Source organism: Musca domestica, unplaced genomic scaffold (genome assembly GCF_030504385.1).
Source record: "Musca domestica strain aabys unplaced genomic scaffold, Musca_domestica.polishedcontigs.V.1.1 13, whole genome shotgun sequence".
Lineage (NCBI taxonomy): Eukaryota > Metazoa > Arthropoda > Insecta > Diptera > Muscidae > Musca > Musca domestica.
This window is the reverse complement of record NW_026712172.1, coordinates 4,846,834-4,859,736: the sequence shown is the minus strand read 5'-3', so window position 1 is coordinate 4,859,736 and position 12,903 is coordinate 4,846,834. Positions and strand designations below refer to the sequence as shown.

At 33.1% G+C, this 12,903-nt stretch overlaps 1 protein-coding gene across 1 annotated transcript in view; it reads right to left on the bottom strand.

Annotated features, from left to right (window-relative positions):
* LOC131800819 (syntaxin-binding protein 5-like) overlaps positions 1 to 12,903 on the bottom strand; it is a 102,158-nt gene that overhangs the window by 2,529 nt on the left and 86,726 nt on the right. The window contains exons 16-18 of the mRNA XM_059118546.1: positions 919 to 1,035; positions 723 to 845; positions 507 to 629 (exon numbers count right to left, since the gene is read on the bottom strand). Coding sequence (XP_058974529.1) covers positions 507 to 629; positions 723 to 845; positions 919 to 1,035 — 363 coding nt within the window. The remainder of the gene's footprint in view (positions 1 to 506; positions 630 to 722; positions 846 to 918; positions 1,036 to 12,903) is intronic.

Genomic DNA, 12,903 nt, shown 5'->3' with positions numbered 1-12,903 from the left:
TATGGAGGATATATTGAGTTTGGCATTCCATTTGTAACTACTCTGAATGTATATTTTATATCCCGCAAAAATATATATATTCTTAATCAGCATAAAATTCTACGCCGGTTTTAGGAGGCGCATCCGTTTGTGGAAATCACTCTTGCTTCGGAACGATATGAAGTAGGTCGATAAAATTTTACGCAGATGTGTTTTAGATATGCAGGAATTTTGATATCGAAAATGGGCTATGTATATAAGTCCCCATATAAGTGTTTTTTTTTTGTTTTTTTTAGTCACGATTTTAATCCGAATTTGCTATGAATTGGCAGTTTATGTTCCCACCCTTGCATAGAACGGTCCAATTTCGGAATATAGAGTTCGCAAGGTGGTGGACGTGTTTCAATTGGGTTTGTAGCGTGTTGCAAAATAACTTGGTATACCTTATATCATCGTGAAATGTAAAAAAATAGTTTGGGTATTCTTTATCAATACTTTTCACACTGTAAGGAAAATACAATACTTACGTTCCTTTTTGGCATCCCTACTGTCATCCCGCCACGGTTCAGAAGAGAATGGTATTATTGAGCCAAAAGCATCCAAAAATGACATTGATGTTATTGCGCCTTTAAGACGTAAAACTGGACCGCCTATAATTTTCAAACGGAAATGTCACAAATTGCAATAATAAAAAACTATAGCAATAATAATATTAACAATAATAACATAGCAGCAAAACATACCGTTAATTGTGACCAAAACTGGCTGAGATTTTCTTACTTCGCGTTCTGGCATGGAAACGACCAGCGTTAGTATGGAACCAAAACTAGTGCCAACCCACAAAGTTGGCACTACCGATAGCATGTCTTCAAAGGACAACAAAAACAAAAAATTCATTAGAATTGAAGGAAATAAAATTAGTTAGAATTGATTGCGTACCATTCCTCTTGTTGTAACTCTCAATGAATGCCAAACAGGTGACTGATTCTGCGGAAGACATGTCTATGCTCGACATCGACGAAGATCTGGATCTTGAGAACGATCCGTCCACTTTTTCTGTAAATATCATTAAAGATTAGCAAAAATCACACATTAAGTCAAGACATTATATTGGTATGTGTGTGAAACGATGATCAAAGTACTATCAAAGATGGACTAAAATGTGAAGTAAATGCATGGATATGTGAGTGAGAGCGGTACAATAAGTAGTTGTTGGGAGAGGAGTAGAGTTAGTAACATGGTGAAGTGGTGTGTGTGAGAAGAGAGTCGGGTTTCGTGTATTGAAAAATGAAATTAATGGAAATGGAAAAGTGGGTGACTACAAAGAATGTGGTTTCAGCCATAATGGGAGAGACAGAGAGCGAGATAACGATTGATTGGGTGATCGATCGATTAGGTAGGTGTTTAAAGTGTACAATAATGCAATGCAAGCAGACATAATGAATTGTCATCATTCTAATCAAACCTTATACGAACAAAACCATCTACATTCGTGGTATAGCATAACATTTCAGATGATGTGTTTCGGCGGAATTCTTTTTTTCTCAGCCCTAAAACGGCAAAGATTCGCTGAAATAACGAAGATCTTAATTCTGTAATTAATGTAATTTAAAACAAAAAATTTACGTCATTTTGGACGAACCAGTTTCGCTAATAAATATTATTCAATTACAAAATCGATTCATGTCGCCGCGTGAACTAATGTCTAACAATATATTTGTTAGAAGTTCATTGAGAACATAGTTCAAATGAAATTAATTTAACGTTTTACGGAATAGGATAATAAGAACATAGATTCCTTTAAACACTCGAAATGTAATACTTTAAGAAATTTTAGTATTACACACACGTTTGTCAAATGTCCCTTAAAGTCAGATAGACGGATAAGACACATCTACTGGTCATTTCACATACGTATTAGTATTTGTTTGTTTGGTTGGACTCCTTTAGTGATTAAAAAGTGTGTTATTGTAAATAGGTACATGTTTGCCTAGGATTTTTTGTCGTTCAGCTTTTCTAAGGCGATCGAAAATAAAAACGAAACGAATGCAGTCACTCGATGTCGACTTAAGTTGGGTTTCTTTCAAGATCTACATAAGGTCGGCCAAGAAGACAACTTTTGACAATAAACTTAGTAGTTTTTGCATTATTGTGATTTGACTCTCTTTGAATGTCAAATCGCAATATGTCTTTTAACAACAAATTTAGTTGTCAGTAGGGTTTATTGGCCGACCTTGTATAGGATATGGCTATGGTAGAAACAACAGGTAGCAAGATAGGCGAAAATTACAACAAAGCAACTTTTCTGGAAACTTGATGTGTCAAAATTGTAAGCAAGGCGAATTCAATTGACAAATAGAATAGAATCGTTTTGCACCAATCAGAACATTTTATTTTGAGACATTGAATAATTTCGGTTTGGTTCATTGAAATTTAATAATATGTGGATTTTCTACAAAACTTTCTGGATTTTGAAAGCATTAAAGATTTCTAGTCAAGAACCTTTCCGGGTCTAGAATCGTGACTTTTGAAGAAAATTTCCGGATCTCAATTCGTGAAGTCTAAAGAATATCAAATTGTAGCTATTTTTAAAATAACTCCGGTTCTTAAATAACAGAATATGTTTTAAATATTTCCAGATCTCAATTCGTGGGTTTGTTAATAGCTTCTTCAGTGTATGATTTACTTTACTGTTATGATTTACTTTAGCCCTCAACATTACCAATAAATGTCCATTCCGCATACTATAATGGTTCTTTCTATCTCAAATTGGTTTGCATGAGGGTAATGACGATAGACTTTTTAATCAAGAAAAATATTGAACAGGAAAATAATCCTTTGAATGAGTTTATTTTTTAATGCAATTTCAATTTTGAAGGATAGAGAAGAAATCTTATAATGGTGAATAGTAGGAAATCGGAAAAAACTACATTTTTACTAACTGCCTCTAAATATTGATAAATGGAATGATTGTTTTTATGTGTGTTTCTCGTGGCTACACTCATGAATGCATTTATAAAAATGTGAACTTAAGGAAGGTATTGGACTTAGCTTGTCCTCCAATATACGTTCTTTTACAAACCATACAATGCCTCAAAATTTGCAATTCCAAAAAATAATTATTTACGTTCGTTTTTCTCCTTGTGTATATGTAGGCGAATTCGAATTACAACAATTTGTTTGACATATCAAGTTACCTACAGCTGGTCTGATAGGGCTACCTTGTATTTCTACCATGAATATCCATAATATCCTCCATAATTCTACTAAATTGAGAGTGTATTTTTACAGCACTGATAAAAAGAAATGATATCCAATTGCCAAAATAAACAGAAACATTTCTCAACATAAATGAGAAATAAAATTGCGTTATTTCCTTTTGTGCACCAACAATTATACTTTGGCTTATAGATTACGATTTTGCAAATTTTCTTAAAAGGTTTGTGTTAATCTCGCGGTTTTTTGTACCACTCGACATCTCAAAGCATGTGACTGAATTTGACATTTGATTTCGAGTAAATGTTTTTACTGAAACCTATTTGCCTGAAAAAATATCTCCGTTTCAAGCTGTCGTTTCTAGTCAGCATTCGAATAGAACGCAGAAACACAGTGTTATTGGAATCCAAACTGAATTTCATTTGAATAGAAAGTGAACGAAGCCTTTTGATTGCCTTAGACAAATAGGTCATACGTTTTTATATTAGATACGCAGCCGGAAAGGTAAATAGGAAGGATATTGTGATATCCTTAACTATTTTTCTTTAAGAATTTGGGTTTAATGTGCTCATGTTTACCTTTAGCGAGATCAAATAAAAAATGTTGACCTTTGACCCAGAAATAACATTTTATTGGCACACATAAGAACTTTATGTTAAACCCTAGGCTCTCCACCAAAAATTAACTCTGTGGGAATTAATAAAATTTAACAAGAGTTTTTATATCCACTACTAGTGGCTCTATTCGAGATACATCTATTTTGGCTGCAAACTTAAAAGAGATTAATAATTAAAATTATTTATAATTCCGTTGTTGCAAAATGGTCAGGCTTAATCCCTTTATTGTTGTTTTTTTATAAAAACAATGTTTGTTTATTAGTGGAGAACGACGATAATGTTTACCTAGGTTTCGGAAAGAGCCACCCATCCTCATCAGTTCCCTTGTTTTTTGTCTGGGAAGTTATTTTAAAAATAACTCCATTGACAAAAAACTTTTTTTACCCGAGTGACGAGATCATAAGCTCAATAGAGGAGGAACCAAAGAGTTACACAAAACTAAAATTCTTTTGGAAAATCTTCTAAATCTTACAACCGCGCTTATAAACATTTTCATATTTCTCTACTTATTATGCTTTAGTTTTACATGAACGGAGTAGCATAACCGTGCCGTGTCTATTAATAGAACAGTGTTGGCATGTTTTTTTCGGGATACCATAGAATTTTGTTGTTGCAAAATGTTCAGGCATAATCCCATTATTGTTGACCTCTAAAGGTCAACCTTTTAACTACTTGATAGACCCGTCATTATCTCATCTTTTTTTAATTAATCTTTGAATTTTAATCAAATGTTGTCTTCGGCAGTTCGAAGAATAGATTTTATTTCCATTCTCCGCATAACGTGGTTTTGAACAAACTTATCCGATAGGCAAATATTACCGCTCAACCATGAGGTAGGAAAAACATTTAAAAATATAAGTATCTGGATTTAATATTCGAACGAGTTCTATTTTAAACTGCAAATATCAGTGAAATCTGTTGGAGAATGTAGTTAAGGTCTTGCAAATTACATAAAGTGCCGTTGGTACCGTTATATGAACGCTATACCATCTATTGTTCCTGCAACCAATTTCAGACTGCTGTCATTCCTAAGCCACTCGTCCGACAGCAGTTAAAATTATTACAGTGGCAGCTCATTATATTGTTTACAAGCGTACAAAAGCATTTTGGTGTGAACTTTCCACAAAAAAAGTTAATTTTGATGTTGAAGGAAAATAGACTCAAAAGAGCTAAAGAGTTGCTTCGCTTGGCCGAAAGTGGTGAATTGCCGAATTTGGTTTTCTCCAATAAGAAAACGTTCGTTGTCCAGCAGTTTGTAAACAAACAAAATGATCTTGTTTACTTGCCAAAGAGGTCAGCTGATAGGGCGCACCTTCGGTTTGCCACCAGAACTCAAGCGCCGGCCATGGTGATGGTGTGGGCCGCCATAATAGCCGATGGTCGCTCTCCGCTCGTATTAATCGACCGTGGCATCAAAATAAATACCGAATATTATCGCGAAAATATTCTGGAGGGTGTATTAAGCCTTGGACACGCAAACATTTTGGCCGCAGGCCTTGGACATTCCAACAGGAATCAGCACGCGCCACCCAAGAATAGTTACAAGATGAGGTTCCTCGCTTCATTTTCAGCGCACAATCGCCACCAAAATCTCCGTCGGACTATTGTGTCTGGAGTAAGGTTGGCACTAAAAAATACTAAAGTGTGGATCACCTCAGGGAAGCGCCGGGAATGGCCAAAATACCGCAGTGCAACATTCGGGCAGCATGTGACGGTTTCATTTTTTCTTTGAAGGCCATAATTCGTGCCAAAAGTGGCCAATTCGAACAATCCAATCCAATCCAATCCCGTATCGAAACTTTTGGCAACAATTTTTATTTTGGCCAACTTAATTTACTTTTCTTCTCAATTAGAGCTGAATTCTACTTCACGCGAAAAAAAATAAAAACAACAGCTCTTAGGAAGACTGTCATCAAATACACATTATTCTAATCCTACGTTTCTGAAAAAGAGACCTCAGACCTAGCTACTTCATATATGAATTAAAGAGTTATTTAGAATATTGACCCAAAATATTTGTGTACGACGATGTTTTGTGTGGTTATGCCGACAAGTAGAGAGAAAATGATTCATATTCGAGCATCAGGTGTTTCCATTCAAATCAACATAAATCATTTTTTATGCCCACAACGCAGTCAATAGTATACCAATGGCACTGAACGTTGTAGGAAGTCAAACTTTCTGCTGAGAAATTATCAACATTATTTGATTTTTTTTTTCAAAATATGTTTGAAAAATCACCAAAAACTTTAAACAATTTTTATTTTTTTGCTTTAATTTTTTAAGTATTCTATTTGAGGGACGACCCTGGTATTGAACTGAAAATAAAATAATAAAATTAAACATTCAAATAAAGACGAAAAGGGAATTCAAATCAATTTATGAGTCCATTGTGGGAGAAGGGGGGGTGTGTCATTTTCGTATTTCCGGACGTATATATGTGTTCATAGAGTATGTTTTGTCGTATGCATTATATGTATGTATACATGTATGGACGTATGTATGTATGTTTTATATGTTCTTAGCGAAATAATAACTAGGAGTAGAATAGTAGGAAACGAGTATTACTTACGTTTTTTAAAGAAATGATTACAAAATATTATGAAAAAAGTAAATTTTCGCAAACGGACCTAATATCATGACCAAGTATCATATAACAATAATAATAATAATAACAATAGATGTAAATTAACAATAGAAATAGCAGTTTCAATAAAAAAAAACTTAGATCAACTTATTTTAAATATTTAAATAAAATAGCAGTTATTTTCTTACAACTTTGTTGTTTTGTTTTTTTGTTATTATACCTAACCCCATACTATAATGGAGGGCGGCCGGTTAAATGCCAATCATCAACAATTTTGTTTATATAAGAAGCCTTATTTGTATGGTCTATATTGATGGGACGGCAACACTACAAATCATACATATCATAAATAGCCGATCACTGATCATCGAATCGATTCGAAAACATATGTCAACAAACGTAACCAAACGAAAAAATATATATATATAAATGTATGTAAATGTATTTGTTGAATGCACATAACTAAATGGGGGTTTTTTGATGAAGATGATATATAATGGTCGTTTAGGTCGGTAAAATACATGTTTTCATTTCCAAAAGAATGAAAACCTTCCCAAGTGAAAGTGTTCCTGAAGAAGGGAGAATATTAAATTTCTGGGAGTTTTTAGCATATATATTTGATGTATCGATAATAAATCGTACTTGGTAACAAGACTGTGCAGAATAAGTTCGTTGTCCATCACATTATGTTTCGTGATGCAGAAAAACACACCGAGACGATACAACCCACAGTGAAGGCAATGTCATGTTGTTGTGTTCTTTACAACACCAAACTCAAAGTGAAACTTTTATTCTGCACGCCAATAAGGAGGTATGTTATCCGACTAAGGTCTTTGGGAAAACGTCTTTATTGTTGCTTAGATACAATCAGGGCTGTGAAGTCCATTCCCAGGTACATTTTAATAACTTAGACTCGACTCTCCATACAAAATCTAATTCATTCAACGAAATTAAATTCACCAGATTTAATATATGTTTACATGATTATATGGTAAAACATAAACAGAGGTGAATTCTAATATAGCTGAGAAACCATTTTGCCTCCAACAGAGAAGTGGAAAGTTTGTTATCTACGGAATAACTGTTGAAAATATAGTCAAGTCCTTCAAAAACTCCTCAAACCGTTTGTACCGCTACATGGGGCTAATGTCAAAACTTTGGCCGATTTTGAAACGTTTTCGTAGAACGTAGATTTTAATTCAATTCGAACTTTCCAATTCAGTTGGAAATTCGTAAATGGAACCTTCGAGAGGTTGAATATCAGCAAATTGCCTTCGGCATTGAAAACTATGAGTTATTCAAAAACAAAATAACTTACTTTTCACATTACCATATAATAAATAACGTCAGCAGAGAGTGTCGGCGTTCTACTGAATAACTACAGGTCATGAGTTCGGCATTGCAAAAAAAAGAAAACCATAATAAAATACGAAGGCTTGTTGATGAAGATTCAAGGCTTGACCTTGACCCTCAATGATCGTTACAATGGCTAGTGTGATTAATTATAAATCAGAAGAATGCGAGTTCAATAACAGTAGCGGGCGGATTGTTATAAAATGAAAGGTACATTCTAAAAATAGAACAAACGTCTTTTTACTTATTTGTCGACTTGAAGGGGGATGTATGGACTCCTTTGAGACCCTTAAAATTCGGGAGGAACCCTAAAATTAGGGCCATATCGAATTGTAGACTTAATTTTTGTGGGAAGAGGACTTGCTTACTGGAATGCCGAAATGTCTCATGTCTCATTCGTTCAGGAACTATTGTTGAAACATATATGGTAAGGAAAGGATGCACAATAAATCCATTATTTTGTTCATGAGAAAATATTTTTCTTTTTGGCTACGAAGTTCCAAAATAATTTTACACTCAATGTTTTTTTTTTGCCAGGAAATCCTTAAAATATATTCTTACAAAATTCACGACTTTTGGGCACAACGTTTCACCCCATCATTACACCAGTTTCTACCGAACCATTCGTGGTATTTTCGACACATCCATATATATATATCCCTACACTAAAAAATATTAGGATGAACGGATTTGAATTCAACACTGGCACTGATTTTACACCTTGACATAAAAGTTAATACAATTCCCAATTTTGTTATTATGCGTGGTGGTATAACAAGGAGTGGTCCGATATTGTCGTGATGAACCTAGTTTGGACCAATCCGGATACTCCCTTTGGAAAATATCGTGCACACCAGCCAGATAGATAGGACGGATGGATGGAGATGGCCAGATTGACTCCAAACATTCGGAATCCATCAAAAGAGACATAGGGCCCAAAACCGCTATTTCGTTGAGGCACTTCAAATGGCCGTACCTAACGATAAATACCAAAGTTATGAGAATATATGAAAATCATCATTTTAAATTAATATTTCTAACTTTCTTCCGATTTTAAAAGGACAGCAATATTGTTCTCTTCTCATTAAAGAGAATAACTTAATAAGATAACAAAAACAAGTGCCGTTGTAAAGTAATTTGTTTTAAATCCGGTAGGACGATCGCAAACTCCATAAATGACTAATCAAAGAAGTAATGTAAACTAAAATAACGTTGGTATTTATTCTAATCCTCAAACCAAACTTATAAACAATCTAAGAATTTATTCACTATTATGCGTCGTTTACTTATCTGTTCTACAGGATTTATAAATATTAAAATCACATTTTGCGTTTAGAGTTGTACTTGACATGAGTTTATGTAAAATTGTCCTACAAAACATCATTTTAAAACGATGACGTCAAAGCCAAAAATATTCTTCATCAAATGCTACTATGAGTCGTCAAAGAAATGTAATTTCTATTGGCATTATATACCATTATACACTATCAATGTTATAAAAAAAATCATATTCTTTTGATAGATTTTTCTTCGGTCTTTTTTCGATTTGGAAATGACAGCAACATAAAACTTAATTTTAGACAGAAAGTGTCAAAGAGCAAATATTTTCCACCAAATTTCACTATTAGTCTAATAATAATTTAGAGGTATATCTTCCTCTGAATCGATTTGTGCCTTTTCAATTCGGGCTTGTATTATCCATTTGGTGCACAATTAACTTGAAATCGGATAAAGATATATACGGGAGCTATATCCAAATCTGAACCGATCTCGATAAAATTTGGCAAAGGCATTTCTGAGCTGTATTTAATATATTTCCCCGAATATCATTACTACAGAGTGCATATTACGGCTGCGGAGGACAAAAATAAGGAATCGGATGAACAATATAAATGGGAGCTACAGCTATATCTGAACCGATTTCGATCAAATTTGACATACTACACCGAATTTGGCGTAAATACCAAATGCCATCTCATATGGGGTAAAATTACACGTTTGGTGCACAATAAAAGGCAAATCGGAGATATATATGGGTGCTATATCCAAATCTAAACCGATCTCGATAAAATTTAGCAAAGGTATTTCGGAGTTGTATTTGGTATATTTCCCCGAATATCATTACTACAGTGTGCATATTACGGCTGCGGGGTACAAAAATAACAAATCGAATGAACAATACAAATGGGAGATATAGCTCCCATCTCGATTTCTATCAAATGTGGTATACTTATTTTCAGGCCTAATTTGGTCGTATGTGCGAAATTCCATATTATTTTGGCTGATATTACACGTTTGGTGCACAATAAAAGGCATATCGGACGAAGATATATATGGGAGCTATATCTAAATTTTTACCGATTATCTCTAAATTCCAAAGGGGTTCGTCCTTGGGTCAAACAAATTATTTGTGCAAAATTTCATCGGAATCGATCGATAAATGCGACCTGTACTTTGTTTACAAAAATACATGGACAGACGGACTATGCAGATCACCAAAGGAAACTATGGGTCTATCTCGTTTCCTTTTGCCTGATACAAACAAATGCACAAAGACATAATACCCTGACCACCTTGTGGTGTAGGGTAACAATACTCATAAAAATAATACTCTTTAGAAATGACATTTCCCGTTTTTACAAAAACTAGCATTTGTGTTAATTGGAGGTTGTTATTATCGGATATAGTTAGCTCCATTCGTATGGGTCTTCCTCAAAGTTCCGTTGAGTTGTAGCGATCTTTAGCAAAAGTCTGACATTTTTTTAACATAAATGTTGAATGTCCTCTTATTAGTTTATGAATACTGATTGGATCGGTAGATATTTTACTACATTACTCTTTGTACAATATGTGCAGGTTAATTTGAAAACAATGCCATGAAAACTAGGCATTCTTGCTAGTTTTTCCCTCTGTACTTTCTGGGCAAGGTAGTTCTCTCAGAGTGAATTTACAATTGACTCTAGAGATACTATTGTGGGGAGATCAAAATACCATAGCTCGGACCTGCAAAAGACTTCTATTTTTACAATATTTCACTTCAAATCTGATCCCATACCCGAAATACTACACCTTTTTCAAATGTAATTCGAAACATTTTAATTGTAGTTTGAAAAGTCAATCTCCATTTGTAATTCGAATTATTTCAATTGTAATTCGAATGAATCCATTTGAAATTCGGAATATTAACAAAAAATTTACAAATTATATTAAGGTGGATAACATTTTTAATGTTTGTATTTTTAGTATAAATAAATATAATTTTTTTATGTTTATATTTTAAGGCTAAACCTTAAAAAAAAATAAATATAAAAATATAGCCAGTAATATATGAAATACATGGAATTAAAATAACAGAATAAGTATTATAAAATATATAATATACAATAAAACAAAAAGAAATCTCACCTATTTCAAATGGAATAAATCGAATTACAAATGAATCATTCGATTTACAATTGGAGTCATTCGATTTACAACTGAAATAATTCGAATTACAAATGTAATAATTCTACTTAAAAAGGGAATAATTCGAAATACAAATGGAAAAATTCGAATTATAATTGGAATTCTCGAATTACAACTAAAATAATTCGAATTACAAATGAAATTTTACGAATTATATCACAAATAATTCGAATTACAGCAGAAAAAAGGTGTAGTGCTATTTAAAGGCAAAATTGAAGAGAAATAAGGTAAGACGTGTTACCAGAAAAATGCAATCGAGTACAAAATAATAGCATTAATGCCGACTTCTGGTTCGCTGATTTTTGCTTTATAAAATGTTGCATAACATATTTTTCTGAAGCAAACCTGGAATTAATTATTTTTTTTATAAAAACATCGAAAGAAGACTTGAAACCGAAAACGTCGCATTTGAAAAATATCAATGCGGAGAAAAATTTTGACGAAATTATTTATTTACAAAAACAAACAAATGATGACAATCACAGTCACGTAGATGACGACAGAACAAACAATTGTTAAATTTAAATATATTTTGGACTTGTCACTATTTAATAAAGTATGAACACTGTGCAACAAAATAACAACCAAAGATACGCTTATTTTTCAATCGTATCCAATGAAAATATTCTATTACAGGTTTTTCGTCTAAGCGATTCGCCAGGTGTCAAATGAGAAATTATCACAAAATGTTCGTGGGTGTTTGTAAAAACTCAGGCTGTATTGAAACTTAAAAATATTTGCACTATTTTCATTCATTTTTCTACATTTGATTTGATTCCAATTCATTAGCCAGTGCTGCAGAAATGCACTTCTATAACAGTAACGTATAGTAGGGCATACGTAAGGGGACAATTTATGTCGAATTCAGGGGACCACCTAAAAATGATTTCATTTGCAATTTGTAACATTCCATTTGTCATTTCATATTTATTGTTCAAAGTGTTTTTAGGATCGCTTTTATGACGATGTGAAATGGAATTTGATAGAATACCAGCCACTTTGGTGTGTTTCCAAGTTTTTAACTTATATTTTATTGAAAAAAAAAAAAAAAAAACGGAAAGTTTCACTCGGCGTTCGTTCAGATATAAGCCATCATCACTTGACCACTTGTGTATGCATACCTCTTTTGGAAAATGTACCAAAATATATGGACCTATAAATCCTAACTTTACATTGCATCAAATGTTAGTACAAAAAGTTTGAAAAGGACAGGGAAATAATATTGCATTTTATGAAAACTATGATTTGTATTTATGATATTTATGGCTAAGATACCGGAAGCAGGAGTGACTCGAAAAATCACATTTGCACGCGAGGTCTTTCTAATTGGGATATGAGAATTTGAAGAAAATCGGAAACTGATATCACATCTTAGTACAGTTATTATTCAACATTTTTACTTTTGGGAGTATGTACGAGAAGCAGTGGATCAACATTTTTCATAATCGATCCTGAACTATTATTGGGCATGTGTTCTGGATAAACTTTTTTTGAAAGTCGATAAACTTTTTTTTAAAAATTTTTCAAATTTTGTGAGGTGGAACAAAAAAGTATGGAGCGATATACCATTTTCAATCAATTCAAATATTTACAATATTATTGTGATTTGAAATTTTTGAAGAAACATTGATTTTCTACTTTAAGAAAGTAATTATTATTCAAAATATTATCCATTTGTGGGTGAGG